The sequence below is a fragment of the Oncorhynchus nerka genome, linkage group LG13 (genome assembly GCF_034236695.1).
Source record: "Oncorhynchus nerka isolate Pitt River linkage group LG13, Oner_Uvic_2.0, whole genome shotgun sequence".
Taxonomy (NCBI): domain Eukaryota; kingdom Metazoa; phylum Chordata; class Actinopteri; order Salmoniformes; family Salmonidae; genus Oncorhynchus; species Oncorhynchus nerka.
This window is the reverse complement of record NC_088408.1, coordinates 37809327-37837187: the sequence shown is the minus strand read 5'-3', so window position 1 is coordinate 37837187 and position 27861 is coordinate 37809327. Positions and strand designations below refer to the sequence as shown.

At 47.9% G+C, this 27861-nt stretch overlaps 2 protein-coding genes across 3 annotated transcripts in view; one reads left to right on the top strand and one right to left on the bottom strand.

Moving 5' to 3' along the window:
* LOC115139499 (DNA polymerase zeta catalytic subunit-like) overlaps positions 1–17381 on the top strand; it is a 54927-nt gene extending 37546 nt beyond the window's left edge. For both annotated transcript variants that reach the window (XM_029676982.2, XM_065026418.1), the window contains 24 exons: positions 893–1038; positions 1485–1613; positions 1846–2080; positions 2343–2485; positions 2623–6481; positions 6683–7566; positions 7943–8031; positions 8293–8418; positions 8524–8716; positions 8865–8976; positions 9272–9387; positions 9581–9699; positions 9892–10010; positions 10192–10333; positions 10774–11018; positions 11131–11239; positions 11380–11586; positions 11711–11820; positions 11922–12036; positions 12168–12305; positions 12519–12709; positions 13367–13613; positions 14579–14794; positions 16190–17381. In XM_029676982.2, the coding sequence (XP_029532842.2) occupies positions 893–1038; positions 1485–1613; positions 1846–2080; positions 2343–2485; positions 2623–6481; positions 6683–7566; positions 7943–8031; positions 8293–8418; positions 8524–8716; positions 8865–8976; positions 9272–9387; positions 9581–9699; positions 9892–10010; positions 10192–10333; positions 10774–11018; positions 11131–11239; positions 11380–11586; positions 11711–11820; positions 11922–12036; positions 12168–12305; positions 12519–12709; positions 13367–13613; positions 14579–14794; positions 16190–16336 (8137 nt within the window). In that variant the 3' untranslated portion in view covers positions 16337–17381. The remainder of the gene's footprint in view (positions 1–892; positions 1039–1484; positions 1614–1845; positions 2081–2342; positions 2486–2622; positions 6482–6682; positions 7567–7942; positions 8032–8292; positions 8419–8523; positions 8717–8864; positions 8977–9271; positions 9388–9580; positions 9700–9891; positions 10011–10191; positions 10334–10773; positions 11019–11130; positions 11240–11379; positions 11587–11710; positions 11821–11921; positions 12037–12167; positions 12306–12518; positions 12710–13366; positions 13614–14578; positions 14795–16189) is intronic.
* A 1545-nt stretch (positions 17382–18926) lies between these two features.
* Positions 18927–24374, bottom strand: mfsd4b (major facilitator superfamily domain containing 4B). The gene is made up of 4 exons (XM_029676981.2): positions 23366–24374; positions 21928–22096; positions 21351–21467; positions 18927–21233 (listed from the first exon to the last, which is right to left on the bottom strand). Exons 1-4 carry the CDS (start codon positions 23657–23659, stop codon positions 19822–19824), a joined length of 1992 nt encoding a protein of 663 aa, XP_029532841.1. The 5' UTR covers positions 23660–24374; the 3' UTR covers positions 18927–19821.
* Positions 24375–27861: the final 3487 nt, after the last annotated feature.

The following is a 27861-nucleotide window of genomic DNA, read 5'->3' as shown; positions in this document are numbered from 1 at the left end:
TCTTACTCTCTCTTACTCGCTCTCTTTCTCTCTATCTCTTACTCTCTCTCTTACTCTCTCTGATTGTTACCACAGGCAGGCAGGCTGTACTGTAGTAAGTCCAGACGAGCAGAGTTTGCAGAGGGGAGGAGGGAGAGTCGGGAGCTGAAATGTTTTAATCGCTGCAGGAATCTCCTGGCACCTGCTGGGCTCCCTCGTTTAGCCACCAAAGTCATTAGCAACGAGACTAATTAACACCAGATCGAGACAGTCGTGAGCACAGAGGCCCGTCTCTGGAGCCCCTCTGCACTCCTTCATCCGCCCGCAATAAGAAATGAGACGTACAGAATAGAATATTGAATTATTATTTTTTTGGGGGGGGACTAGTACCTGCATTGCTTGTCCTACCTTTTCCACCTTGCATATTTTTCAATATTTGGTTGAGTTGATAAGTAGTGAGTTGCTAAGCAATGCAGGGGTGCAGCACGGGAGAAAGCGGATGGCAGAGCCTGATAGGGAGAGGCATCTGGAGGAGAGCCCAAAGTACTGCTGGCCACCTGCCAGCTTTCCATTCATACCTCCTGCACACACACACACACTCCCTCTTCTCTTTCTCTCTATCCCACACTCTTCTCTCACTCGTTCTCCCTCTCTCTCTCTCTCTCACGCACACACACACACACACACATACACACACACACACACACACACACACTCTCCCTCCCTCTCTCTCTCTCTCTCTCTCTCACACACTGCAGCCACATCTCCTGATTAAGACAATAAGGATTGCTAATAAAACATGACTGCTGCAGCGCTTGGTCTCAGGGACCTCGTCTATGACTCAAGTAATAACCTTAGCAACAGTCTCCCTTTAAACGGTCTTATCACTCTTTTTCTTCTTTAAAAAAAATAGGACTCAGTCTGGGTCTGTGGATGACGCGGCAGAGCAGCAGGATCCATCCCCAGCTGAACTGTCTCTACACCCTGATGTCCTGACCCCAGACCTGCTGCAGTGTACACCAGCCAACCTGGTGGAGGCGCATAGAGGCTCCCAGACAGGTGAGCAAGGCGTCTCCCTCTGCCCACTGGCCCTCTGCTAGACTGTCTGAATGCCAGAGAAGGTGGATCGACATTCGTCCAAATGATATCCTATCACTCCTACTGTGACTGAATTTCAAGTGTGACACAGTGTTGGTCTACATTAGCCTAATCTGCTCGCTCAGTCTGCCAAGTCTCCCGTAGGACCAGTGGAAATGCTAGGGAAGCAAGGCGACTGGCACACACGGAGACAGAATGGAGTACGGCCGGGCCTCATGCTGAACCACTCACTGTGGCCGTGTCCCAAATGGCACCCTATTCCCTGTATAGTGTATGACGTTTGACCAGGGCCCATGGGGTTCTGGTCAAAAGTGGTGCCCTGTGTAGGGAATAGGGTGCCATTTGGGACACGGGGCACTCTGTTTGTCAGTAATGATAACCTTCTCTCCCTCTCTCCCGCCACTCAGACACTAAAAGGAGCCGTGGTAAAGACCAGGAGGAGGCCATTGTGGATGAGGAGGCCATTCTGAGTCTGTTGGAGAGCAGTCAGACCTTTCTCCCACTCTCCCAGAAATCCAACCACTCACCCATACTAGGTAGGCAAACATACTGCACTGTGTTCATCGGATATATGGAGAACAGCTTATTCTACTGCTCCTATGTCCTTTTTGTTTTTTGAAAATAAATCTGCCTTAAATCAACTTATTGTTTATATAGCATCTCCAATGGCAGTTTTTAAACTCCGGGACCTAGTTATAACTCCAGGCCATAAGCAGAGCATCCAAGCCTGGAGAGGAGTCACCTCCAAGGTATTTCTGTGTGTTGCAGACAGCAGCCAGGACCATGCCATGGTGGACCTGCTGGCAGGCCTGGAGGATGATGGGTATCGGGCGGCCCCTATGAGGCAGAACTCCCAGCATTCCCTGCCCGGGGGAGGGAGCGCTCACTACAACAGTGATGAGGAGGAGGAGGGGCCAGAGCTAGAGAGGGAGGAGGCAGAACTCAGTCTTCTGATGTCACAGAGATGGGACAGCGACCTTCCAGAACAGTCTTCTAGACGGAGGTGACCGATTTCTTATTTTCTTTCTTTACCTCCGTACTTCTTTGCCTTGCTCAATATTAACTTATTAATTACGAGTTCAATATTAACTCAATAAAAACACCTAATTACATAATTCTCTTGTTTCTTGTGTTGTCACTGAATTCACAATGGTAAACGGTAAACACTTTTGTCAGTCAGATGAAGGTCACCTGCGGTGAGCCGTGACTAAACAGTTTAAGCGATGCCTCATTGTTAAATCAATGTGTCTTATCTCCCTCCGTAGACCTGGTGTGAAGGAGGCAGAAGAGAGCTTCAGTGACGAGCCCCAGGACTCGTCAGATGAGGAGATGGAATGGAGTGGGAACAACTCTCTTTTTGCCAACCTCTCCATTCCTCAGCTGGACGGTGCTGCGGATGAGAACAGTGGTGAGTTATAAGAACGTAATATAGAGGATAAAGTGCAGCTAACACACATCGACGACACATCTCATTGACTCCTGCCTTACATTCCTGTCACTGTATCGAGATGTTATGTTTCCTCTCCTGTTATATTTCCTCTTTAGATTCATCGGTAACGGACAAAGGCTCCAGGACCCACTCGTCCCTCACCGTCGCCGATAAGATCCTGGGGAAGAGGAACCCCTTTCCTGGGGAGACAGTCCACCTGGAGCCCCCGTCTTCAGCCAAGATCCTCCTAGACCGCAAACACCCGGAGCACCGGCAAGCCCTCTCACAGGACACAGAGGACACAGCTGATAAGCACTTCCTCTCCCTCAGCCAACACAGTCATGAGTGTTCCACAGGGTTCAAGGTGAATAAAGAGATACCTTACATCCAGCCGGTCAAACACCCCATTCCCTGCAACATCGCCAACCAGGCCGAGGTCTCTCAGATCTGTGTGGACAAAATGGACGTCGTTCGGCCTCTGTACACCTACGAGAAGAAGACGATGGCTCTGGATGAGTCGGATCTGGACGTCTTTCCGTTCGGCAACGGGAAGATCACCCAGAGCAGGAAGAAGTACAGCAGCATCAAGAATGTGGAGAAGAATCGTCTGTCCATCCTGCAGAACCACAGGAGCTTCTCCCTGTGTTACTCTGAGCTGAGGAACTGCCCCAGCAAGACAGAGCTAGAGCTGGGTCAGAAAGACTGTAAAAGCCCCGTACCGAGGAACAGTATAAACCCAGCCCCCTGCCCCATAGAAGAGGACGAGCTCATTGCCTCGAGGGAGGGTGAGATGGGCCGAGGCAGCGAGGAGGGGGACATGGGCGAGCTGAAGATCCGGTACGAGGACTATCAGGAGAACAAGACCGAGAGGACCATAGTAGCCCAGCAGGAGGCACACTACAAGTTCTTCCCCAGTGTCATTCTCTCCAACTGCCTTACCAGGCCCGCCAAGAAGGTGGTGGGCAACAAGTTGACTGACGGCTGCGCCAAGCTAGAGCAGGCAGAGCCACGCAGGTCCAGGCTAAAGCTGGGCAAGAGGAGGTCGGCAGCAGCAGCCCAGAAAGCTAAAGCGAACGCTGGGGAAAGCCTAGGCTCTGACAGCCAAGTGGGCATGGCCTTAACGTCCATCATGCCTGCCTGTCCTAAGAGCACGGACACAGTGGCAAAGTCAGTCATAGAGGAGACTAGACCCACAGCACCACTCCCAGAATTGCCTGCTCCTGCCCATTCCCCTGCCCTGGCCACTTCCCCTCTACCAGCCCCTGTCGTGTCCCCTACACCGGCCCCAGTCCCTGCCTGTCCCACTGAGGCGTCTGTGGAGGGCAGGTTGGCCCCACTGCCTGAGCTCCCTGCTAAAGTGACCGGCGCCAAAGCCTCAGGTCTGCCTGGCAGCAAGTACACCCTGAGGGCCAAGCGCAAGATGAGCTACGACAGCAGCGAGGACGGGGAACACTCGGGCACCTCTCGCGTGAAACACCCTCTGGCCCTCCGAGACAACTACGTCCGCTTCAAAGACAACTATATCCTCAGCACGCAGGAACTCAAGTACCAGAAACGACGGAAGATGTCCAGAAAGGAGCCAAGGGAGCCACCCATCATCATCAAGTACATCATCATCAACAGGTTCAAGGGTCAGAAGAACATGTTGGTGAAGATGGCCAAGGTGAGTGCTGAGGAGCAGCGGGTGGTGCTCACACCAGACAAACTGGAGACGTACACTAAAATGGCCCCTCTCAAGTCCTTCTGGCCTAAGGTTCTAGAGTCTTGTGCGGTCAAGTTTCCTCTCAGTGAGCCCAAGGCTAATAAGAAACAGCCCAAACGAAAGGTTAATAAGGTCAACACCACCACCACTAAGAAAACGGCCAGTGGCCCACCCAAACCTCGAGTCCGAGTCAGGCAGGGGGGCGAGAGGCCTAGAAGGACTAAAGGCCTCAGGAAAGCCTCGACTCGGCCCTCTCTGCCGTGCCCGCGGCCATGTTACTGTGAACTGGCCAATGACCACGCCACTGAGTACTCTGATGTGATGGTGGAGTTGGGTTATCTGTCTGAGAGATCCCCTAGCCCCACTGATTCAACCCCACCCCGGTGTTGGTCCCCCAGTGACCCCCTTATGGAAGCCATGTCCTCTGATGGGTTGATGAACCCATTAAATGATCCCTGTCTCAGTTCTGTGTGTCAGGAAACCCCCCCAGAGTCCTTAGGCCGAGGTGTGCGGAACCGAAGCCGGACTGCTAAACCTAGCAGCCCAAGAAGACGGACTAAGTCTGCTAATAAGCTTTCGGCGGAAGTCAAAAAGGAGAGTGCCACGAGAAGGAAAAGTACTACTGGGACTCCACGGAAGAGAAAGAAAGATCTAGAAACTGTTGATGGGACGAGTGTGGGTGGTGACTCTACTAACACCACCACAAGAACTCGAAGGCCTCGTAGGAAGAAGCAGGCTGAACAGCCCCCTGTAAAAAGCAGAGACTGTGACAGTTCCCAGCTCCTCTTCCCAGAGGATGTGTCGCCTCCTACTGAATCCTCTTCAAAGGCCGTACCACCCTTTCAGCAGTCAGCTAACAAAACCAGCCAGATCATTGACGGCTCCCATGGGGTCACTGGCTCTAAATCCCTATCCCAGTTCATTGAACCAAAGTCCGAGAACTATGAGACCTCCATAATGGAGGTGAACCAAAGCTTTGCTCTCAAACTCTTCCAAACGCATCCAGGCCAGCTGCCGGGTTGTGCTGTGAAGGCAGAAACTACAGTTGATGAGTGCACACCCCCTCAGGTGAAATCCCCCATGGTGGGGAAGAGTAAGGGCGCCCCCAAATCAGGGTCCCCTCACTCAGGCCTTAGGAACGGGGAGGCCCTACCTGAGGATACCTCTGGCTTGGCTGTTCTGAAGAAGCTCCTGCAGAAGAGGCAGCAGAGAGGTGGTCAGTGCCTCCCAACCCAGACAGTGGGCACAGAGATCTCCTCCTCCACTACAACACAGCCCCCTGGCCCCACACCAGACCCTGCTGCAGCCAAGCCACCAAGAGCCAGGAAAACTCCGTCAGCCACCCCACGGAAACCCCGGGTCTCAAGAACTACAACTCCCAAGGAGAAGAAGCCCAGAAGCAGGAAGGGTAAGGCGAACTCTCAGCCGGAGTTACCTGTGAAGCAGGAGCCACCAATGTCAGACGACAGCCCAGTGTTCCTGTCAGACCCAGGCCTGGACAGCTGCTACTCCATAGAGGACAGCCTCTCCCCAGAGCTCCCACACAACTACAACTTCGACATCAACGCTATTGGCATTGGCAGCCAGACAGAGTTCTCCAGCCTGTACATGGGCAGCCAGTTTGTTCTGACCGACAAGAATCTGCCTCAGAAGTTCCTGAGTGACATCACCCAGGAGGCCATCCCTGCGCTGGCGCTGAGCATTGAGAAGAGGCCTGATAGGCTGTCTGGGTCTGGGGAGGTGCTCCAACGAAGCTTGTCTGGACCTCTGAGTCCTGACCTCTTTGACAAGCCAGAAAACGGTGAATCTGTCTCCAACCATTTATCTTCTCTGGATTCCGAGAGGTTACTGAGGAGCAGAGAGTGGGGAACGTCCCTGGGCAAACTCCACGGCCTCAGCCACTTCCAGGGCTTTCACTGTGAGAGGAAAGAGCTGCTGTTCTCTGCCTTCGACCCCGTCTTACCGCTGCCTCTGAGCTCTGCGTCTTTCGCAGACAACGAAGGATCACCGACCGGAGACTTACTGGAGGGGAATGATGCTTTGACGTCGACCACGGCCAGTAGTTCTCCGCGCTCGGTTAACTCCGTATCCCAGGTGAAGACCAGCAGCCAGCTCCTCAGGGGGACAGGAGGGGGAGCCCACATCCTCAAGCCCCTCATGTCCCCTCCCAACCGGGAAGAGATCCTCACCACCCTCCTGGACCTGGAGATGTCTGAGGCCACCTTTCAGGAGCCCTTCTGCAGCAACCCCTCAGACGCTCCAGGGAAACCCAGGTAGGACCACGAAGCGCTCATCGCGAGATTATTTGATTTGATTTACTTTTTAAAAGCACTTTCTGACAACTACCGATGTGAAAAATACTTAACGCATTTGTATTAATTCAAGGGTTAAACGCTACACACAATATATGTCTGTGACTAAGGCTGTGGTGAGGCATGATGTTGTACATCATTCAATCATTTTATCTTCTCCAGGGAGGTTGGTGGACGTAAGTTGACGGTGGAGACCAGGTTGGCCAAGGAGCTGGCTGAGTTCAACGGGGACCTATCCCTGGAGGGGCTACACTTCTGGAAGACTGCCTTCTCCGCCATGACCCGGCCCGGCTCCTCTCACACCCTGGGAGCAGAAGCCACCAGAGACCAGGCCCAGCTCAGCCCCTCTTCAGCCGGGGACCAGAAGGTCATCCTGCTGCCCTGTAGGAGCGCCCCCAGCCGCGAGCGCGTCCAGCTATGGCTGGAGGCCAGGAAACAGTACGAGCATCTGCAGAGGGGCAGGAGAGACATGGGAGCATTGGAGAGGGGAAGGTTAGAACAGATAAGAGAAGAGCAGCAAACTGACAGGACTGAACAGCCCACTCTGCTCCATTGTCCAGCATTGAAGGAAGAGGAGGGGTTTGAGAAGCCCTCCGATATCAGGACTCAGAGGGACAATCTCTCTCTACATATATCACCTGTTGAGGGGGTGGAAACTCAGGACAGCCCCAGAGGAGTGAAGCCTGTATCAGACATTAACACCAGAGACTCTGAGGAGGAGTGTTATGGTAAATCCATCTCTCCAGACTCGCCAGACCTACCGCCCTGGCAGCAGCCCACGCAGCCCAGCCCCTCAGGACTAGATGGAGTAGAGGTGGAGAGGAGAGGGTCAGATCTAGGGTCACCCTTGTCCCCCAGGCTCTGCACCTCCCCAGAGAGGAGCGAGGAGAAGCACTTCCTCAGTCCCTCTCCCTTGCCTTCCACGAAGAGCCGAGGGGACAGGGAGAGGACCAGCCCCCACCTTCAGCTCCACAGCACCCCAGTCCTCAGGAGACGCAGGTGCAGGGGCGAGTCGGAACCCGTGTGCAGCACCCCTTTGACTGAAGGTAAGCCCCATCGTTCTCCGTCCGCAGGCTGTCGGCACCTATCCCTCTTCATCCTGCCTCGGCCGCTAACACTAACTCCGACCGTGGGAAATGACATTAGCGATGGCATCCGCTATCCTTCCCGCCGTAAGCTTTTCTTTACTCCCAACTTTCTTTCTTAACCTCGGTGTGAAATTTTTATGGCTGCTATTAACGACTGCATAATTGACTAATCAAGCGTACCAGAATTGTTAATCTGTCACAGTCATTTATTGAATTAGCTTTAATAGGAGGAAGCCGCCTGCATGCAGTTGTTTTGTCCTCTGGAATGTCATTATGCGTCGAACCACCCCGCCAGCACCCCGAATTCATTTTGGGGGTTTCTGTTCAATCCCAGACGCGGAGTCCCCGTCTCAGAGACTGCAGCACAGGAGAGGGGAACACACAGACACCCTGAGGAGAGTGCTACTCACCACACAGATGAAGGTCAGGACAAAACACAGAGAATTTAAGCTCCTGTTCATTTTAGGCCATTCGCTCCAAAAAGCCTCTTTTTAAAAAAAAGAAATGGTAATGTTGGCCTCTATACCTTAATGAGCTATGTATGGTTTCAGAATATTGATGAAGAGCATCAGACAAGTAAATAACCCAAGACACTTTACAGATTTAGCTTTGATCATTTGAATCCGCCCCCCCACCTCCTTTAACGTGATCTGATTGTGCATTCCCCTCTACCTCGGTCCCCAGAACCAGTTTGCTGCTTTGAACGTTGCAAAGAAAGACAACTCTCAGATCGAGGGCCCCAGCATCAGCAACTCGTACGGCTTCAAAGTCAGCATGCAGAACCTCCAGGACGCTAAAGCCCTGCACGAGGTGACACACACACACACACACACACACACACACACACACACACACACACACACACAGAGTAGTGGTACAGAAGGAATGTGACATGCTTTTCCTTTTCGTCTGTAGGTGCAGCACCTGACGTTGATGAGCATGGAGCTTCACGCTCGAACCCGGCGGGACCTGGAGCCCGACCCCGAGTTTGACCCCATATGTGCCTTATTCTACTGCTTCAGCTCTGACGCACCCCTACTGGACTCAGACAAGACGCAGCTGACTGGGGCCATCGTGGTGGACAAGGACTGCCAGGACAGTGGCCAAGGTGATGCGGTCACTCCCTCAGTCCCTCCCGCCATGCTGTGGATGGATGGACCACACTTATCTGACCTGGCTTCAAATATTGCCATTGTGTACACGGTCATTGTGCTTGGATCTGAAAGAACAGTGTTTTGTGTGTGTGTGTGTCCCAGGTGTCAGAGGAACAGCACCCCTGCTGGTCAGATCTGGGGTCTCAGGACTGCAGGTCACCTACGCTGTGGATGAGAAGCGGCTGTTCCAGGAAGTTGTCACTCTCATGAGGAGGTACCGTATTGGCTCCTGTGGTTTTGACCTTGATCCTTACATTGCGGAAAAAAGGAGAACTGAAGCACACCAGTGGCTTTGATGGACATCTGATCGGTTGTTAAATATTTCGCTGGGTGTTCATGTTCCCAAGACTGACAGCGCATGTGCAAATTCACTGTTTTTGATTTAAATGTATGTTATACATATTCATGCCTTGTTTCCGTTTCTATGAAATCGTATCTTTTCTGATTTGTTGAGGCCACTGTTAAACACGTGTACTGTGGCTGTTAACATCTCTGTTCGGTCGTGGCAGGTTTGACCCAGACATGCTGGTAGGCTATGAAGTCCAGATGCGTTCCTGGGGCTACATCCTCCAGCGGGCAGCGGCACTCAACTTTGACCTTTGCCAGCAGCTCTCCAGGGTGCCAGGTAGGGTAGCACTCACCCTTGCCCTCTCTGCTGCCACAACACTGTATTGTAATAGTATTGGCTCTCATACAGAAGCGTCAAGCAGGTTTCTCCCTGACATTCTACAGCCAGCCGTTCCCAGTCAAAGGAGAATGCGGCTAGATGTCGTCTGGCTGCTCCTCCGTCGGGTGTAGTGACGTCTGTCTGTCCTCAGGTGACGCCAAGGAGAACCGTTTCGCCGCGGAGAGGGATGAGTACGGAGCGGACACCATGACGGAGATACACATCATCGGCCGCATCGTCATCAACCTGTGGAGGATCATGAAGACCGAGGTATCTGTTGCCGCCGCAGACATCATCTATCGCTTAGAATCGACGCTGCCAAACCTTTCCACTGTATAAATAATTCAAATCAACAGTGTGTAGCTGCAGATCATTTGGCTATGAATCGTCTCGTGTTGGTTTCTGGGGTCATTTGTAGGAGTTTATTTCCTTTTTAATTTGTATTTAATTTTTTAAAACCAGGTAACGTTGAACAACTACAGTTTTGAGAATGTGGCCTTCCACGTCCTACACCAGCGCTTCCCCCTGTACAGCCCCCGCACCCTGTCGGACTGGTTCGACCACAACACGGACCTGCACAGGTGGGCACCGCACCCACCTACCTTCTCTTTTTCACCGTGCTTACATTATAACCATCGTCACTCTGTTTGGTGATCAACTCGTCTATTGGTTTTGCATAGCGATTCAAGTTGAAACTGAATCAAGACCATGAAACGGGGTTGTTCCGTCTTGCAGTATGACTCTGTGTTGTGTGCCTGCCAGGTGGAAGATGGTGGACTATTATGTGAGCCGGTTGGGCGGCACCATGCAACTTCTCCAGCAGCACGACATCATCGGCAGGACCAGCGAGCTGGCCAGGGTGTTCGGGATCCAGTTCTACCACGTGCTCACCAGGGGATCCCAGGTCAGGAAACCAGCGGATCTCAGAAATGTTGGGCTATTGGCTGCGGTGTGGATTGGCACGCTGTGTTGATGTAATGTTTTGCTCTGCAGGCGCTGCGTTCTTCTGGTGTTTCGCTCACTGTCTCATGTCTTTATGTGGTTTGACAACTGCCTTTCAACTATAAGAGGAGTTAAGAAAGCATATCGGGACAGTTTGAAGTCCAGGAGGAGTTTCTGTCTGGCTCACTTCTACCGCCTCCTGCGGTAAACTAGAAGGTGTTTAGGAATTGGTGATGGTCAGAACAAGTACTACATACCACAAATTAAAGGCAAGATGATCAAGGGGAAACGAGGACACGTTTTGTCGAGACTGCGCTAAACCGCATGGAGTACAAGTTGTCAGTGATCAGTCTGAGAAAGTCCACTCTGCCCTCTCTCCTCATCTCTCTCCTCTCCCTGCAGTACCGTGTGGAGTCCATGATGCTGCGCGTGGCCAAGCCCATGAACTATATCCCCGTGACGCCCAGCATTCAGCAGAGAGCCCAGCAGAGGGTGCCGCAGTGCATCCCGTTGGTCATGGAGCCTGAGTCGCGCTTCTACAGCAACTCTATGGTGGTGCTGGACTTCCAGTCGCTCTACCCCTCCATCGTCATCGCCTACAACTACTGCTACTCTACCTGCCTGGGCCACGTGGAGAGCATGGGAACGTAAGACACATACATGCATACATACATGCATACACGCATACATTCACCTTCTAGTTTGGTAGAGTGAGATGTCAGTCAAGGTACAGAGACCGATCACTGTGTCATGTTTCAGGCCCGATGAGTTTAAGTTTGGCTGCACCTCCCTGCGGGTCCCCCCTGAGCTCCTCTACCAGCTCCGCAATGACATCACCATCTCTCCCAACGGCATCGCTTTTGTCAAGGTACAACTCTTCTGATAGGTTCACCTTTTCCTTATGAAAGGAAGGTGGGTTTTGCTGAAATAAATGAAACTGTTATGGAACTATTGAGTTTAACTCTGTCTGTCTGTCTGTCTGTGCCAATGTCTCTGTTCCCTGCTCAGCCCACGGTGAGGAAGGGGGTCCTGCCCAGTATGTTGGATGAGATCCTGAACACGCGGTTCATGGTGAAGCGCTCCATGAAGACTTACAAGCAGGACAAGGCCTTGATGAGGCTCCTGGACGCCAGGCAGCTGGGACTCAAGCTCATCGCCAACGTCACCTTCGGCTACACGGCCGCTCACTACTCCGGACGTATGCCCAGCGTAGAGGTGAGGGGTCACGCTAACATCTGGCACACTTACCCAAAACTCCATGATATATCTTTCTCTCCCCCCGTCAGTAACCTTATCTCTGCCTTTTTCTCATACGTATCTCCATCTATTGTCTCTACAGGTTGGAGATAGTATTGTCCACAAGGCCAGGGAAACCCTGGAGAGGGCCATCAAGCTGGTCAACGACACCAAGAAGTGGGGAGCCCACGTTGTCTATGGTGACACAGACAGGTAGGGACAAGCCTAGAGAGTGGGAAGCGTGAGGTATTGGGCCCTCGGGTTTTCGGAGGCTTCCTCTTTTTTTTCTTAACCTCTGCTTGTGTCTCTTCCAGCATGTTTGTCCTGCTAAAGGGAGCGACTAAAGAGCAGGCCTTCAAGATCGGCAACGAGATTGCCGAGGCGGTGACTGCTACCAACCCTAAACCTGTCAAGCTGAAGTTTGAGAAGGTACAGTCCTGCTCAGTACAGTATGAGGTTGCTAGACTGGCTGTCTGTATTGAAGCCCACAGAATGTATGTATGAGTGTGTGTGTGATTTAATAGTTTTTAATTCCTCTCTCTGTGTGTGTGTGATCCCAGGTGTACCTCCCGTGCGTGCTCCAGACGAAAAAGCGCTACGTGGGCTACATGTACGAGAGCCTGGACCAGAAGGACCCCGTGTTTGACGCCAAGGGGATCGAAACTGTGCGCCGAGACGGATGCACTGCTGTTTCCAAGGTAACCGGGCAAAATTTGACCGATTCTTCTGCCTTCTCCGTCTACAGCCTTCACAATCCTGCCAGATTTCTACTAGCAGCCCGTGTTCAGATGAATGCAAAGCGCACACATGGGAATCAGTTCTATACCATCACAGTCAGCCTGGTCAACGTGTAGAAATAGACTGGTGTCTGATATGCGCAAAACCCCCCGTCCGTCCGTCCGTCTCCCTAGATTTTGGAGCGTTCCATCAAGCTGCTGTTTGAGACGCGGGACATCAGCCTGGTGAAGCAGTTTGTGCAGCGTCAGTGTGTGAAGGTGCTGGAGGCCAAGGCCAGCATGCAGGACCTGACCTTCGCTAAGGAGTACAGGGGCAGCGGCTCCTACCGGCCGGGGGCCTGCGTCCCTGCTCTGGAGCTCACCAGGTACACCAACAACACGCCGCCTGAGGGGAGTGTAGTCCTACTGTGTGTTTATGACACGACGGGGTTGAATTGACAGTGGCATCTTTGAGAAATCTTGAGTGTGGATATGGCAATATGGCAGTGCCTAAATGTCATTGCATGTCTAACTAGTGTGTTTCTGTGGAGTGGCTTGTTGAAGTGTGTGTGTGTGTGTGTGTGTGTGTGTGAGACCTTCCTCTCCTCTCATCTGGCTGTGTGCCCTTTGTGAAGCCACTTACTGATTCCCCACAATGTCCATTGTCTGCCTGCACTACAACGGGCCTAGCTCAGTGTACTGTACCTGAGACAGTTGCCTAGCAACCCAGCCCATAATGGGTGGCAAAACCTGATTTCAGAGACATGGTTAAAGGGGAAAAATATTCTGTGTGATTCAGGAAATGTATTACAATTTATTATAGTCAGTAGTACTACTGCAGTACAAAAACAAGGAGCAAATGCATCATATTTTATTCAGATATTTGTACTTTGGTTTAAAAAAACAACAATTGTGATAAATTAATCAAATGAAATCTGAGTACTGTATGTATGTGTGGTCCTATACCACTGCACATATTTGGGGTGCTAGATTATAATGAAACAGCCATTCCAATGCTCTGTCCTGCCCCCCCCCCCCCCCAGGCGTATGATGGCTTATGACCGGCGCCTGGAGCCACGGGTGGGCGAGCGGGTGCCCTACGTGATCGTGTACGGGACGCCCGGCGTGCCCCTCATTCAGCTGGTGCGGCGGCCCCTGGAGGTGCTGCAGGACCCGGGCCTGCGCCTCAACGCCACCTACTACATCACCAAGCAGATCCTGCCCCCGCTGAGGCGCATCTTCCAGCTCATCGGTGTCGATGTGCTCAGCTGGTACCAGGAGCTCCCCAGGGTGAGGCTATGAAAGAGGGGTGGGGGGGGTTGTCGGACTCTTAAAATGTGTCTCCCTCTGGTCTCACAGCTCTTCTAGTTAGTTACTGGGATTCATCAAACCGATGATAGATCCATGCAGGAGAGAGTAGACGTTTGATGACACACACACCGACCACTGAAGCAGCGGTGGTGTTTTGAAAGCTTTGTCCGGACTGTCGTGCAGACAGAGAACAAAAGAAAAAAAGGGCTACACGTCGGGAATCAAATGAGACAAATATCCAATCTCGTACCCAAGTCATTGTTAGGCATGTCCTTTTTGAAATGCCAATGATTCCATCTAGTGGCGAGTTGTGTAAAGGACATGCAGATTTCATACTGTTGTCTCGTTAGCCTGCTTCAGACTGAAGGGCACGGAGGCTCTTTTCAGACCTGTGTTTCTCAACTTCAGTCCTGCTGTGCCTCGTTTTTGTTGTAGCTCCGGACAAACTCGCCTGATTCCACTTGTCAACTAATCACCAAGACCTGGGTGAGTTGAATCAGGTGCGTTTCTCCAAAAACGTGTACAGTTGGAAGTACTGCAGGATGGCTTTGAGCAACACTTGTCTAAAAGAGCCATGTCTCCCTTGCCCTTCGGTCTGAAGCAGGCTAACGACAAACGTGTGCGGTTGGGGGGACTGGAGGACTGGAGGTGGCAAACACTGTTTTCTAAAACAAAGGCCTGTCTGCGGGTTTTCAAATTGATTACTAATTAGTGACCTTAATTCGTCAAAGAACTCCCCTCATCTTGTTGTGTAGGTCTTAATTGAAAGGGAGAAAAACACAAACCTGCAGACACTAAGCCCTCCATGAAATTAGTTTGACACCAGTTTGAGGCAAAAATAGTCTGACCTGTCAAATAGTGAATGTCTTTTTTTTTTTAAATACCTTATTTATCACCAGAAATCTATCCTAGTCCATGGCTCTAGACATGTCCTCTGTCTTCAGGTCCAAAAGGCGTCATGCTCCATGGTGGCCCGAGGGGAGGAAGTGAGGAGGAAGGGGACTATCTCCCAGTACTTCACCACGCTGCACTGTCCTGTGTGTGACGAGCTCACCCAGCTAGGGGTGTGTGCCAGCTGCCGTGCTGAGCCCCAACGCGTGGCCGTCACTCTCTACCAGGACATGCGCCTTTGGGAGAGCCAGCAGGACCAGCTGCTAAAGGTGAAAGATCGGGGGGGGAGCACACCATTGGCAACTTACACTATATATACAAAAGTATGCGGACACCCCTGCTGGCAGGTTTATAAAATTGAGCATACCGCCATGCAATCTCCTTAGACAAACATTGGCAGTAGAATGGCCTCACTGAAGAGCTCAGTGACTTTCAACGTGGCACCATCATAGGATGTCACCTTTTCAACAAGTCAGTTCGGCACATTTCTGCGCTGCTGGAGCTGCTCCGGTCAACTGTACATGCTGCTGTTGTGTAGTGGAAACTTCTGGGAGCAACAACAGCTCAGTGGTAGGCCACACAAGCTCACAGAATGGGACTGGAGAGTGTTGTAGCGAGTAGCAATCGTCTGTCCTTAGTTGCAACACTCACTACCGAGTTCCAATCTGCCTCTGGAAGCAAATCCAGCACAAGACCTGTTTGAGAGCTTCATGAAATGGGTTTCCATGGCCGAGCCATCGCACACAAGCCTAAGATCACCATGCGCAATGCCAAGCGTCGGCTGGAGTGGTGTAAAGCTCGCCGCCATTGGACTCTGGAGCAGTGGAAATGCGTTCTCTGGAGTGATGAATCATGCTTCACCATCTGGCAGTCCAATGGACAATCTGGGTTTGGCGGATACCAGGAGAACACTACATGCCATAATGCATAGTGCCAACTGTAAAGTTTGGTGGAGGAGGAATAATGGTCCGGGGCTGTTTTTCTAGGCCCCTTATTTCCAGTGAAGGGAAATCTTAATGCTACAGTGGCATTCTAGACGATTCTGTGCTTCCAACTTTGTGGCAACAGTTTGAGGAAGGCCCTTTTCCTGTTTCACATGACTTGCACAAAGCTAGGTCCATACAGAAATGGCTTGTCGATCGGTGTAGAAGAACTCGACTGGCATGCACAGAGCCCTGACCTCAACCCCATCGAACACCTTTGGGATGAATTTGAAAGCTGACTGCAGGCCAGGCCTGAATGCCCAACATCAGTGCCCGACCTCACTAAGGCTCTTGTGGCTGAAGTCCCCACAGCAATGTTCCAACATCTAGTGGAAAATCTTCCCAGAAGAGTGGAGGGAGGATGTTATAGCAGCAGGATGGGGGGTGCAATGAGATGTTCGACGAGCAAGTGTCCACATACTTTTGGTCATGTAGTGTACCACAAGCCGATGCTGAGTAGTCTCCAAGCACTGTCTGCATTTGAGTTTTAGAGAGTCAAGAGTACAGTGAGATGGAAATCGAGCTAAGCTTAGAGTTGTATTTTTAGCCCTATCATGTAATATTAGAGGGATAGTTCACTCCAACTGGTTTGTGAGGTTCTTGTAGATAGAGCAGAAGCTATAAAGATTCATCAGTGTTTAAACTCCATTAACCAATCAACCTGTTTTCCATTTGGTCCAGATCTGTCGGAACTGCAGCGGCAGTGCGGAGCGGCAGGTCCCGTGTGTGTCTCTGGACTGTCCGGTGCTCTACAAGCTGTCCCGGGTCAACAGACAGCTCACCAAGGCCCCCTACCTCCGACAGCTCCTGGAGCAGTTCGGATTGTGAACGACCCCGTGGCCCACTGCGCAGCACAGCTACTCTGGTGCTAAAACCAACGCTGTCTCATCCAGCCGTGTTTCCCTGTCTTTTCCTTTTTAAATGGTGCTTTGATTGAACCCCGTTGGGTTTTCATGTTGTCCCGTTGTTATTTGTTATACAAGTATTTCTGCTCTAAGTGCAGACCGGCTGGGTTTGGGCCTCCTGAAGGAGACGAGGGAGTGGTTTTCAAGGGCTCGTTCTCCCTCGCTCACTGTGTCTTCATTAGCTGCTATTGGTTGGTTGTGATTGAAGCTGATGTTTTTTTTTTCTTTCTTCGGGATGGATGGAGATATAGTCTCTTCTGTATCATAAAGATGGCATTAACTCTTGACCGAAGAGGCCCCTACCGTTTTTATTTTGTAGGCGCTGTAGCAATTTGTAAATGCAAGACTTAAAAAGTCTGAACAGTATTTCTAAGGAGCTCCTTACGACGCAAAGGTTGACTAAAGAAAACACTGTTTAACTACATTTCCTTTTTTTATATCAAATACAATCTTTGGTAAATAGTTCTTGTAAAGTGCCCATTTGAATTATCTGTGCATCGGCATTAAAAAATGAAAACAAATCAACTAGTTTTTATGCATTTTGTTTGTGTGCCATTGTGTCTCTTTTAGCCTCAATTTGTCAGTTATGAAAAAGCATATTATCATTATACCCTGAGGCACTAATGCCTATGAAAAGAGGATGGGGAGTATTCATTTCAGTTTTTACTTCTGGGACTGTTGCAATACTGTATTTTGATAATTTATGGCAAGAGTATATATTATTTCCTTGTGCATATTTGTTTTGTACACATTTCTAATGCTTTCTCCATGTTAAAACAGCATATGTCATCTACCCATGTCAAGATGGATTATATTATTTCTCAAACAACTATACACAGGATCTGTGTATTTGTATAAATGTAAATGTACAACAAAAAATATGAAGGAAGTGTTTCTTGCTTTGTTTTTAATGGACATTGCTGTGGGTGGAGGTTGAAGATTGATATAATAAAACTCAATGTATTAAATTCTCTAGTCTTTGTGTTTTAGTATTTTTCATGGCTTTGATTTGTTTTAATACAAAAATTCAAAACGTGATCACACATCTGTATGGAAAAACTACAGATTACTAGACAATTCATCACAGCACAAGACTTAAATAAAAAAATGTTTACAGAAAAGTGAGAGAAAAAAACATGCTGTGTTCATGTGCTATCGGAAACTCTGGAACCTCTGAGATAAAATGAATGTAACTTATTTGTGTAGTGGTTCCCACTGGGCATACACTGGTTGAATCATCATTTCCACGTCATTTTAATTCAATTCTGTTGAACCAATATGGAATAGATATTGGCTGCCCCCAGGTGGTAAGGGTAGGTAACAACACATCTGCCACGCTGATCATCAACACATGTGCCCCTAAGGGGTGGGTGCTTAATCCGCTCCTGTACTCCCTGTTCACTCATGACTGCACGGCCAGGCACGACTCCAACACCATCATTAAGTTTGCCGATGACACAACATTGGTAGGCCTGATCACCGACAACGACGAGACAGCCTATAGGGAGGTTAGAGACCTGGCCGTGTGGTGCCAGGACAACAACCTCTCCCTCAACGTGATCAAGACAAAGGAGGATTGTGGACTACAGGAAAAGGACTGGGCACACCCCTATTCTCATCGACGGGGCTGTAGTGGAGCAGATTGAGAGTTTCAAGTTCCTTGGCGTCCACATCACCAACAAACTAACATGGTCCAAGCACACCAAGACAGTCGTGAAGAGGTCACAACAAAACCTATTCCCCCTCAGGAGACTGAAAAGATTTGACATGGGTCCTCAAAAGGTTCTACAGCTGCACCATCGAGAGCATCCTGACTGGTTGCATCACTGCCTGGTATGGCAAATACTGACCGCAAGGCACTACAGAGGTTGGGGCGTACGGCCCAGTTCATCACTGGGGCCAAGCCTCCTGCCATCCAGGACCTTTACACCAGGCGGTGTCAGAGGAAGGCCCTAAAAATTGTCAAAGACTCCAGCCACCCTAGTCCTAGACTGTTCTCTCTGCTTGCAAGCGGTACCGGCGCGCGAAGTCTAGGTCCAAGAGGCTTCTAAACAGCTTCTACCCTCAAGCCATAAGATTCCTGAACATCTAATTAAACTGCATTGTTGGTTAGGGGCTCGTAAGTAAAGCATTTCACTGTAAGGTCTACACTTGTCGTATTCGGCGCATGTGACTAATAAAATTTGATTTGATTTTACATCTTTGCCCAGAGGCTTGATTCTGATACTTTCTAAGTGGGAAACTCGGGAACATCTTTCTACAACGAGTTAGCAAGTCTAACATGTTTGAGTTGCCTAGTTCCAACTAGCACGTGAATGCGACATATATTCAAACAAAGGTCTGACAAAAACAAATGATTCAAAATTCCTATCTTTAACGGCTGATAATTCAAATATTTACTAAATATAAATATGACAAAGAAAATGACGTCTTTAGGATATCTAAAGGAAAAAAACGTTTAGTGTTGCACTACTGTGAAATCACTAATGTAACTGTTATAATTCATTACCAGCAACAGTGGCAAGGGGTTTTAATGTTTAAACAAATCCCATTTCCACCACAGCGTACAGCTTCAAATGATGTAGGAGTGGGGTAAATTATATTGCACTGTAAATCTGTAGTATTAAACATTTACACGTGTGTTAAACTAAACAGGTCCGATTACAGTCACGGACAATCAGACATCAACAAGTTTTTCTGAAGAGAGCCATGGCTCTTCTAGAATACAGTAACGTCTTTAAAGCACTTGGAGTAATGGCGCATTTCTCAAGACTAGAGCCCTTAGGCCGGTATTCATTCCGATCGCACTTTGTGACAATGCACAATTTAAGGGTAATTTCGACATATGCAGCATTGACTGTAAACGTGGTCCCTGAACGCGAGGAAATTGCCTTTAAAAAGGTACATTGCAGACAAAGCACGATCGGATGCAATCCTGGCTTTAGGATTGAATCCCGGCCTTACTGTTAATCCGATTGAATCGCGGGCTCCCAGGCAGAGTGTCAGAGGTGGAACTGCATTAGAGCTGTCAAATCCACAAGTGGCTCCCGGCATTATACCTAAAGCGGATATTGCCATTGGCTGCACGTAGTCGCATTAAGAGAAATCCCATGCAGCTTGTTTACAAGTTGTTTAGTGGAATGTGAGATATAAATCTACACTTCGATTAGGCTGATAGACATCCTAATTTTGTTTAATGATTTTACATTTGAGCGTCATTATTTCTACATAATCTACACTTTCTCGTTCTGGACTTCTAACATGAGTGGGACGAGTATGGCTTCGTGACAATGACCACGAGAGCAGCAGCTCCGATTTGACAGCTCTAATGCAGATACACCACCAAAACACCAGCTATGGGGGTGTCGGCAATCGCCGGTTAATGCTTGATCTAACTGAATCTAGCCCCTAGTCTCTCTTCTGCCGGTCCAGGGAACGCAGCAGTTTCCGTCTGGGTGAGTCTCCCTGGAGAGAGATAGAGTCTGAGAAAGAGGCCCCAACTGTTGGCTCTAGGGACTGGAGAGTAGCGGGGACAGATGTGGCAGTGGTGTCCCCTGATGTCCCAGCAACATCAGGTGGTGGAAGCCCTTTGTTAGGAGATGACAACGCTTTATTAGGAGATAAAGAGAGCGCTTTGCTCGGAGAAGAGAGCGCCGCTTTATTAGGAGAGATCATAAGGCTGGCGTCATCCATCTCGATGACCTCGAAGTCGGCATCATTCCACTGGTCGGCCTCGTCATCCTGCTTCTGTTCCCGCTGTTGCTCCTCTTCCTCATCATTGGCGCCCGAGTCCAGCAAGGCTTGGCGGTACTCGCTGTCGTCAGGCTCCATGTGGCTCCTGGTGCGAAGTGTCCTACCGGGGCCGCTGGGGGACGAGGCCAGCCAGAACATGAAGGGGAAGAGGATGGAGGTGATGGTGGCGGTGCCCAGGGCCAGGTACATTAGCAAGGGCTGATCATGGATCCTTCCCAGTAGGAAGCCCACCAGGGCGGGCAGCACCATCTCCCCCAGGGCCGCCCCCACCACGAACACCGCAGCAGAGCGCCCGGTCACCGTGGTGTACTGCTCCACCCAGGAGATGCCACTGGGGAAAGTGGTCGACATGGAGGCACCATAGACACCAGTGCAGACCCACAGGGCCACCCTGTTGCTGTTGAAGAGGGTGAGGAACAGGGAGGACAGGGTGCAGCCCACCAGGCTCAGTAGAATCATGGTGCCTGGGTGCATGCAGGTCGCAAAGAAGATGGCCAGGCCCCGGCCGGCAGCGAACGTTCCCCAGAACAGGGAGTTGAGCCCTGCTGCCTGGGCCTCGTCCATATGAATGTAATCCTTAGCATAGGTGAAGATAAAGGAGCCGTACGCCACCTCGGCCCCCACGTACCAGAAGAAGAAGACAAAGAGCATAGCGATGAGTGCGTTGTGGTGCTTGGACACCAGGGGTTTCCCTGAGGGGGTCTGGGCCCTGCCACTAGAGGGGCTGTGGCGGGCGTAAAGGATGAAGAAGACGAGGGAGACGAACAGGATGAAACCACCAATCACAACATAGGCCCACATGGACTTGAGGGTGCTGCTACTGTGGACGAAGCGAATAACCGTAGGAGAGGACATAGTTTGGGGCACGTGGTCTGTGACAGATGGGGAGGTGGAGTTTGCCACCGAGGCTTCCATGCTGCTGTTTGTAGCCACGTCCAGGTCCGTTCCAAACAGCAGCTTGGCGATGATGGGCGAGGCGAAGGCCCCAGCAGCGAAGCTGAAGTGCAAGGCCTGCATGTGGGGGCCAGCCTGATCCCCCCACGTCTGCAGGATCAGGACATTACCGCCTACCAGAGAGGACAGTAAACAGCGTCAGAGACATTCACTGACTACCACTTCTTGTACTGTGTGCAGTAGATACATATTTACTGTCTTAGAGATAAAGACTGTGAGATTAACTGCACCTGTATCTAGAAAGCCCATGGAAACTCCAATACTGGACATCAGGGCAGTGAGGAGAAGGGCCGTCTTAGAGAAAGGGATGGCAAACATCCCAAACGCTGTGACCAGCATGGAGAGGCCTGTGGAGAAGATACAGTGTTAGGAGGAGTGGGGTGTATTCAACCAGCATGCACCATATAAAAGTCATGATCACCCACAAAAACAACCATTGGCATTCTTTGACAAGCAAAGGTGGTGCATTCACTGTGCATACTGTATACTAATATAATAATAACAACAACAACAAATGCATACTGTATACTAATATAATACTAATATTAATAATAATAAATGCCATTTAGCAGACGTTTTTATCCAAAGCGACTTACAATCATGCATGTATACATATTTCGTATGGGTGGCCTGGGCAGGAATCAAACGTATGATCCTGGCATAGCTAGCGCCATGCTCTATGAACTCATAGCCTCACAGGACCACAATAATATCTTAGAGGTTAAATGTAATGTTTTTCAGAGCCAATGGACACCATGTATTTGTATTTTAGTTAAGTCTAGGTATATTTTAGTCTGTTAGACATACCCAGCAGCAGATGGCTGTTCATGCAGTCAAAGAGAATCCCGGACAACACAGAGCCGCCTATATAGCCCATCGAGCGGCCTACGAAGATGTAGGAGATGTTGCTGATGTTCTGGTTGACGTTGATGGCAAGGTCTTGAAATGTGGGGCCTAAGACAGAGATACTCATCCCCTGGAACACATACATAATAAACTAGTACACTGTACTACAGGCAAGTATAAGTAAGCGCATATCTCAGAGCTTTCTCCAAGTTCTTAGGCAAACAGTGGTTACATTTTTCTAGGATATATACAGTAATATTCTAAGGTTATTTTGAACTTTATTTGTGGCAGCCAATGTTAAATAATATAAAGTGTGACATTTTGGGGTTTTATTTCCCTTTCGGGAAGGCGGCAGTTATTCGAAATTGTACCTTTGGACAGGTGTCAAAAAGTAAAAGCTTAATTACTTAACCCCTATAGGATTGGTGGGTTCCCCGCGGGAAGGTTGAGCTCACGTAGGCTAATGCGATTAGCATGAGGTTGTAAGTAACAACAAAAAAATCCCAGAACATAGACATATCTGATATTGGCAGAAAGCTTAAATTCTTGTTAATTTAACTGCACTGTCCAATTTACAGTAGCTATTACAGTGAAACATACCATGCTATTGTGCGAGGAGAATGCACAGTTATGAACTTGAAAATGTATTAATAAACCAATTCAATACAACATTTTGAACAGAAATGCAATGGTTCATTGGATCAGTCATTTCAAAGATGTTACAAAAAAAATACAAAAATGTATTTGTATTATCTTTTACCAAATCTAATGTGTTATATTCACCTACATTAATTTCACATTTTCAACAACTTCAATGTGTTTGCTTTCAAATGGTATCAAGAATATGCTTATTATTGCTTCAGGTTCTGATCTACAGGCAGTTAGATTTGGGTATGTCATTTTTGGCGAAACTTTGAAGGGAAAAAAGGGGTGGAACCTTTTAAACCTGTTCTGAAGTTGAAGAGCTAGTTTTACAGCCATGAAATGCAAATCCGGCTCATTCAGAATATATCCCTAACAAACGCTCATTTTACCTGAGAATAAGAAAGTAACCATTGTCTTAGTATATGCCACTAACCACAATCACATAACTAATGAACAAATGAATGAATCTTGGAAATGCTAGATATTATCGAATGGGAATAGGAATAGTTACTGACCATGTGAGACTCATGTAAAATTAGATGAAGCTTTAAAACACGTACAGAAAACCTATATTTTAGTTTTAGTGAAGATATGGTGATAGAGAAACAACCAGAACAATAATGTCCATGTAAAACAAACCATGCAATAAAACCAGAGACCCTATTCAATTCTCAGATATCATATGATGACAGAATGGTTCCAATCCAGTCCCTTTGGCTGGCCTACTAGCCTAATCAAAAGCATTCATCATTACCAGGCCGAGGAATGACGCACAGAGCGCTAAGGTGATCATCCAGCTGCTGCAGCCTCCAGAACCGCTGGCCCTGCCACCTCCATCGATGATTTCAACCTCATCATCGAACTCTGAATTCGAACTTCTCTTCCTCCCTTTCATTACACTCTTCAGCCCTCGTCTCGTGTCTTTCCTCTTGTCAAACAGAGTATCTTCCTCTTGGTCATCGTTATCATCATCATCATCCTCCTCCATTCTAGCGAAACGAACATGCTTCTTTTTAGCAACAGGATCTCTAGCGGCCGAGGCAGACATGGTCGAGCTGTCAAATTATGGCTAACGTCTTTGTCTGAATCCTGCTAGTTGGCAATATTGACAAGTTTGCGCCAGCGCAGTTGGTAAACAAACTACGCGCACTGACCGGGTGCGCCTTCAGTGAACGACACGTTCTGAAATCCTACTCTGTTATAGAGATAAATATTAATGGCGTCTTTTTGTATGCACCAACTCCGCCATGGTTCGTTGTACAAAATGAATGGAGTTTTTGTAGGGTTTTTGGATAAATGCCGAAAAATAAGGTATGTGGTAAACACAGGCTTAGGATATATTATTCGTTTTGTTCAGCTAACGTCACTTTTTTGTGCATTTTTAAGCGTTTATGAAGAAGGAAAAAAGCACATAAAAGTCTTCATAATTTTTAAAGGTCATATTAACTGACTGATATTATCTCATAGAACAAAACGTCTCCTAAACCTGTGCTAACCTCAGACTTTATTTTCCGCCTTTACCCCAAAACCATATTATTTCCTCATTCATTTTCCCCATGTGAATGGCTGAACGAGCCAGAGGTAACGGATTTCCGTTTTTTAGGACTACAAGTTGGCGAGGTCGATATACCCCTTCGGTTCATTCTGTCATCCGGGAGAATGGTGGCTGCGGGTAATATGCCGCGTTCAGATGCTAGCCAGAACTAGGAAACTCGTTAATTTCTGACTTGGTAACTGGTTGTAGTTATACGAGTTTCCTAGTTTTTCGGCTAGTTATGTGAACGCGGCAAAAGCCTAATACCACAGTGAGACAGATATATCACCGGATGTATAAATGTGAAGCATCCGCTTAGCGTTTCCACTCATTACCAAATGTGGTAGTGAGAGGAAGCCCACTGGCCGGCAGTAGGAGAAGATGGAACGAGAAGGATTTTGGCTGACATTCTGCACATTTTCTCATAGATGAAACATTTGATCTCAATACAGTTTTCTGTTCCTAAAACTACAATATGTTATGAACAGAGTTAACAAAGTTTTGTAGACTTTGCAATAAAAAAAAATCGCGTTGTTTAGGAGTGCAATGGTGAATCGAGCACACGCGCACTTCAGAGGACGCGTTCCCTAACGGAAATATGCAGATATCTGCTAGAACGCGCCAATAGGATCTCGCTAGCTCGTGCTTGGCTCTGCCCACCTAGCTGGTTCTGCCCACTATGACTAATTTGTTCCCATTGGAAACGACAGTCTGTTGTCCATCTTGGTTCAGTTATACAAATCTTTGCTTCTACGATGTGGTTCCATGGATGATTGGCTCAACTGACGCGTGAGCGTATAGGAAGTAGTAGTCGTATGATTGAAATTGTCGTCGGAAACAAGGACCTCTAGAGGTTATAATAGAAATGACGTTTTCCTTACGAATATTTTGCAAGAAAAGGTCATTATACTTGTAAGAATGTCTACATTTACTGAAAATGTCTTCACATCTTCTGAAGATTGCCCTTCTATACAAATTGTATTTGTCACATGTGCAGAATACAACAGGTGTACCGTGAAATGCTTACTTAACTCTTTTCTTAACTTGCATTATTTGGTTAAGAAAACATTTACTAAATAAACTAAAGGAAAAATAAATGTATACAAGTAACACAAAATAACAATAACAAGGCAATATACATGGGGTACAGAGTCAGTGGCTGAGGTAATTTGTACATGTAGGTAGGGGTAAAGTGACTATACATAGATAATAAACAGCAAGTAGCAGCAGTATAAAAAAAGGCGCGGGGGGGGGGTCAATCCGGGTGACCATTTAATTAATTGTTCAGCAGTCTTATGGCTTAGGGGCAGAAGCTGTTAAGGAGCCTTTTAGGACCTAGACTTGGCGCTCATGTACCGACTGCTTGCCGTGCGGTAGCAGAGAGAACAGTCCATGACTTAGGTGACTGAGTCTTTGACCATTTTTGTGCCTTCCTCTGACACCTCCTAATATATAGGTCCTGGCCCCAGTGATGTACTGGGCCGTACGCACTTCCCTCTGTAGCGCCTTAGGGTCGGATGCCGAGCAGTTGCCATACCAGGCGGTGATGCAACAAGTCAGAATGCTCTCGATGGTGCAGCTGTATAACTTATTGAGAATCTGGGAACTCATGCCAAATCTTTTCAGTCTCCGGAGGTGGAAAAGGTGTTGTCGTGCCTTCTTCACAACTGTCTTGGTGTGTTTGGACCATAATAGTTTGTTGGCGATGTGGACACCAAGGAACTTGAAACTCTCAACCCACTCTACTACAGCCCCGTCGATGTGAAACGGGGGCGTGTTCGGCCCTCCTTTTCTTGTAGTCCACGATCAGCTCCTTTGTCTTGCTCACGTTGAGAGGTTGGGGTCCTGGCACCACACTGCCAGGTCTCTGACCTCCCTATAGCCTGCCTCATCGTTGTCGGTGATCAGGCCTACCACAGTTGTGTCGTCAGCAAACTTAATGGTGTTGGAGTCGTGCTTGGCCACGCAGATTGGCCATCTATACTTGCTGGCTTGCTTTGGCAAGAGTCTGACTTCCCTGTATGACAGACATGTGAGAAACATGTGTTAAGAGGAAGGATGGTCCAGTATTGACATTGGATTACAGCAAACACTTTGTTTTTCCAGTGTGTGTACATGCATAAAGTAGCTTAAATAAACCAGGCCCTATAGGTTGAGAGACATTGTTAGGCTCAAATTAGGAGGTATAATTTTCCCATGATGCAACTGGAGAGTGATGAATGATGAGAAACCCAAGAAAAAAAAACTTCAACATATCCTTACTTTGTTAAAAATGTACTTTAATTTCAGTTGTACATAGTACCATGACATATTACATATCATACAATCAAATTAAAACATTAAATAATGCAATAGAATTATGAAGGCAATTAGAAAAGCAATAAAATGATGAAATAACTACATAAAGCAAAGAGATTTTAATGATCAGCAATATAAAGTGTATTTGAAAGACATTTATATATATTGTATCTGTAAAGAAATACATATATAGTGTAAAGAAATAAACTATCTGTGAACAACAAAATGAGAGAAGAACAATGCACATAACATGGGGTGAAAGTGAAAGCCGCAAAGTTGATATTTTTTGTGACATTACAGTGTGGTAGAACTCTAGTTGCATTAGGCATAGATATACACTCGGAATTACACCTGTGAAGAGCAAAAGAGTTTGAATAAAATCTATATATAACCTGCATATGTAACTAGAAACATGTTCATTGAATCATTTCAAACAATATGCTGTTGAATTTGGACTTTAGCCACTAAACAAAAAATATAACATGCATAAACTAAATCTTTAAATTCTCTTCATAGGATCTAAAATACTGGGACATTCCCAAAAGGTGACAAACTTCTTTGGATGCCAAGGAATTCATTCAGTACGAGATAATGTAATGAATAATTACTAAGATGTGTATGGCAAAGAGGTATCTCAGTAAAACCTCCAGGGTACAATTTCAGGAATTTCTATTACTTGAGAAATTACCTGAGGCTTTCATCGGTGAATTGTGCAACTGCGTATGTCTAGGATGTAAAGTAAGAATAATAATATAGCAATTATAACTAAAATATTAACTTTGGTTAGAAAAACAAAACAAAAAATGTATCCGAAACATTCCTTGTGACATGGGTATTATCTAATTCTCACATCGATAGAAGAAATAATACATCTAAACTGGAAATTCAAAGCATAAAAAAAAAAAAACAGATCATTCCCAAAGCAAGATTAAAGTTCAAGACAGCAACTTTTTCTCAGAATTAATCATTTATTTGCATTTCCCTGGTCACAAAATTCCACCGAAGTCCCGTACTTCTCAGACAAACACTTTTCTGTGGTACAGATAGGCAGCAATCCCGTTCAGAGCAAACAGTGATGGCTAGGAAGCCGGAAGACTCTTTTACAGAGTCCCTCCTAATGTTTGGATATCGACTGTATAAAGACACACAGTGGAAGGGAAATATTGCCCAAACAACACGTGATGGTCATGTTTTGTAATGGTTTGAACTGAAAGCCTCTTTCTGTCCTGCAAATACTGTGTAGGACAAAACACTAGAAATTTGTATGACATCCGAGGTAGATTGTGTCTTGCCTTGGTGAAACCAATGACCTACAGAGCTGGATAGTTTGGATTTGGATAAGTTATGACTTTTCTGCGTGCTTAGTGGTCAAGGGATTGTCGAGTCAAAATCCTACTCTGTAAAAGTTGTGGGTCTTC

Excerpts from the sequence above, each read along its gene's own strand:
- mfsd4b (XM_029676981.2), bottom strand. The coding sequence starts at position 23,659 with ATGTCTGCCTCGGCCGCTAGAGATCCTGTTGCTAAAAAGAAGCATGTT. Across the intron at positions 21,468-21,927 it reads GAACAGCCATCTGCTGCTGG|GCCTCTCCATGCTGGTCACA; the intron begins GTATGTCTAACA and ends TCTTCTCCACAG. Across the intron at positions 21,234-21,350 it reads CATGGGCTTTCTAGATACAG|GCGGTAATGTCCTGATCCTG; the intron begins GTGCAGTTAATC and ends CCTCTCTGGTAG.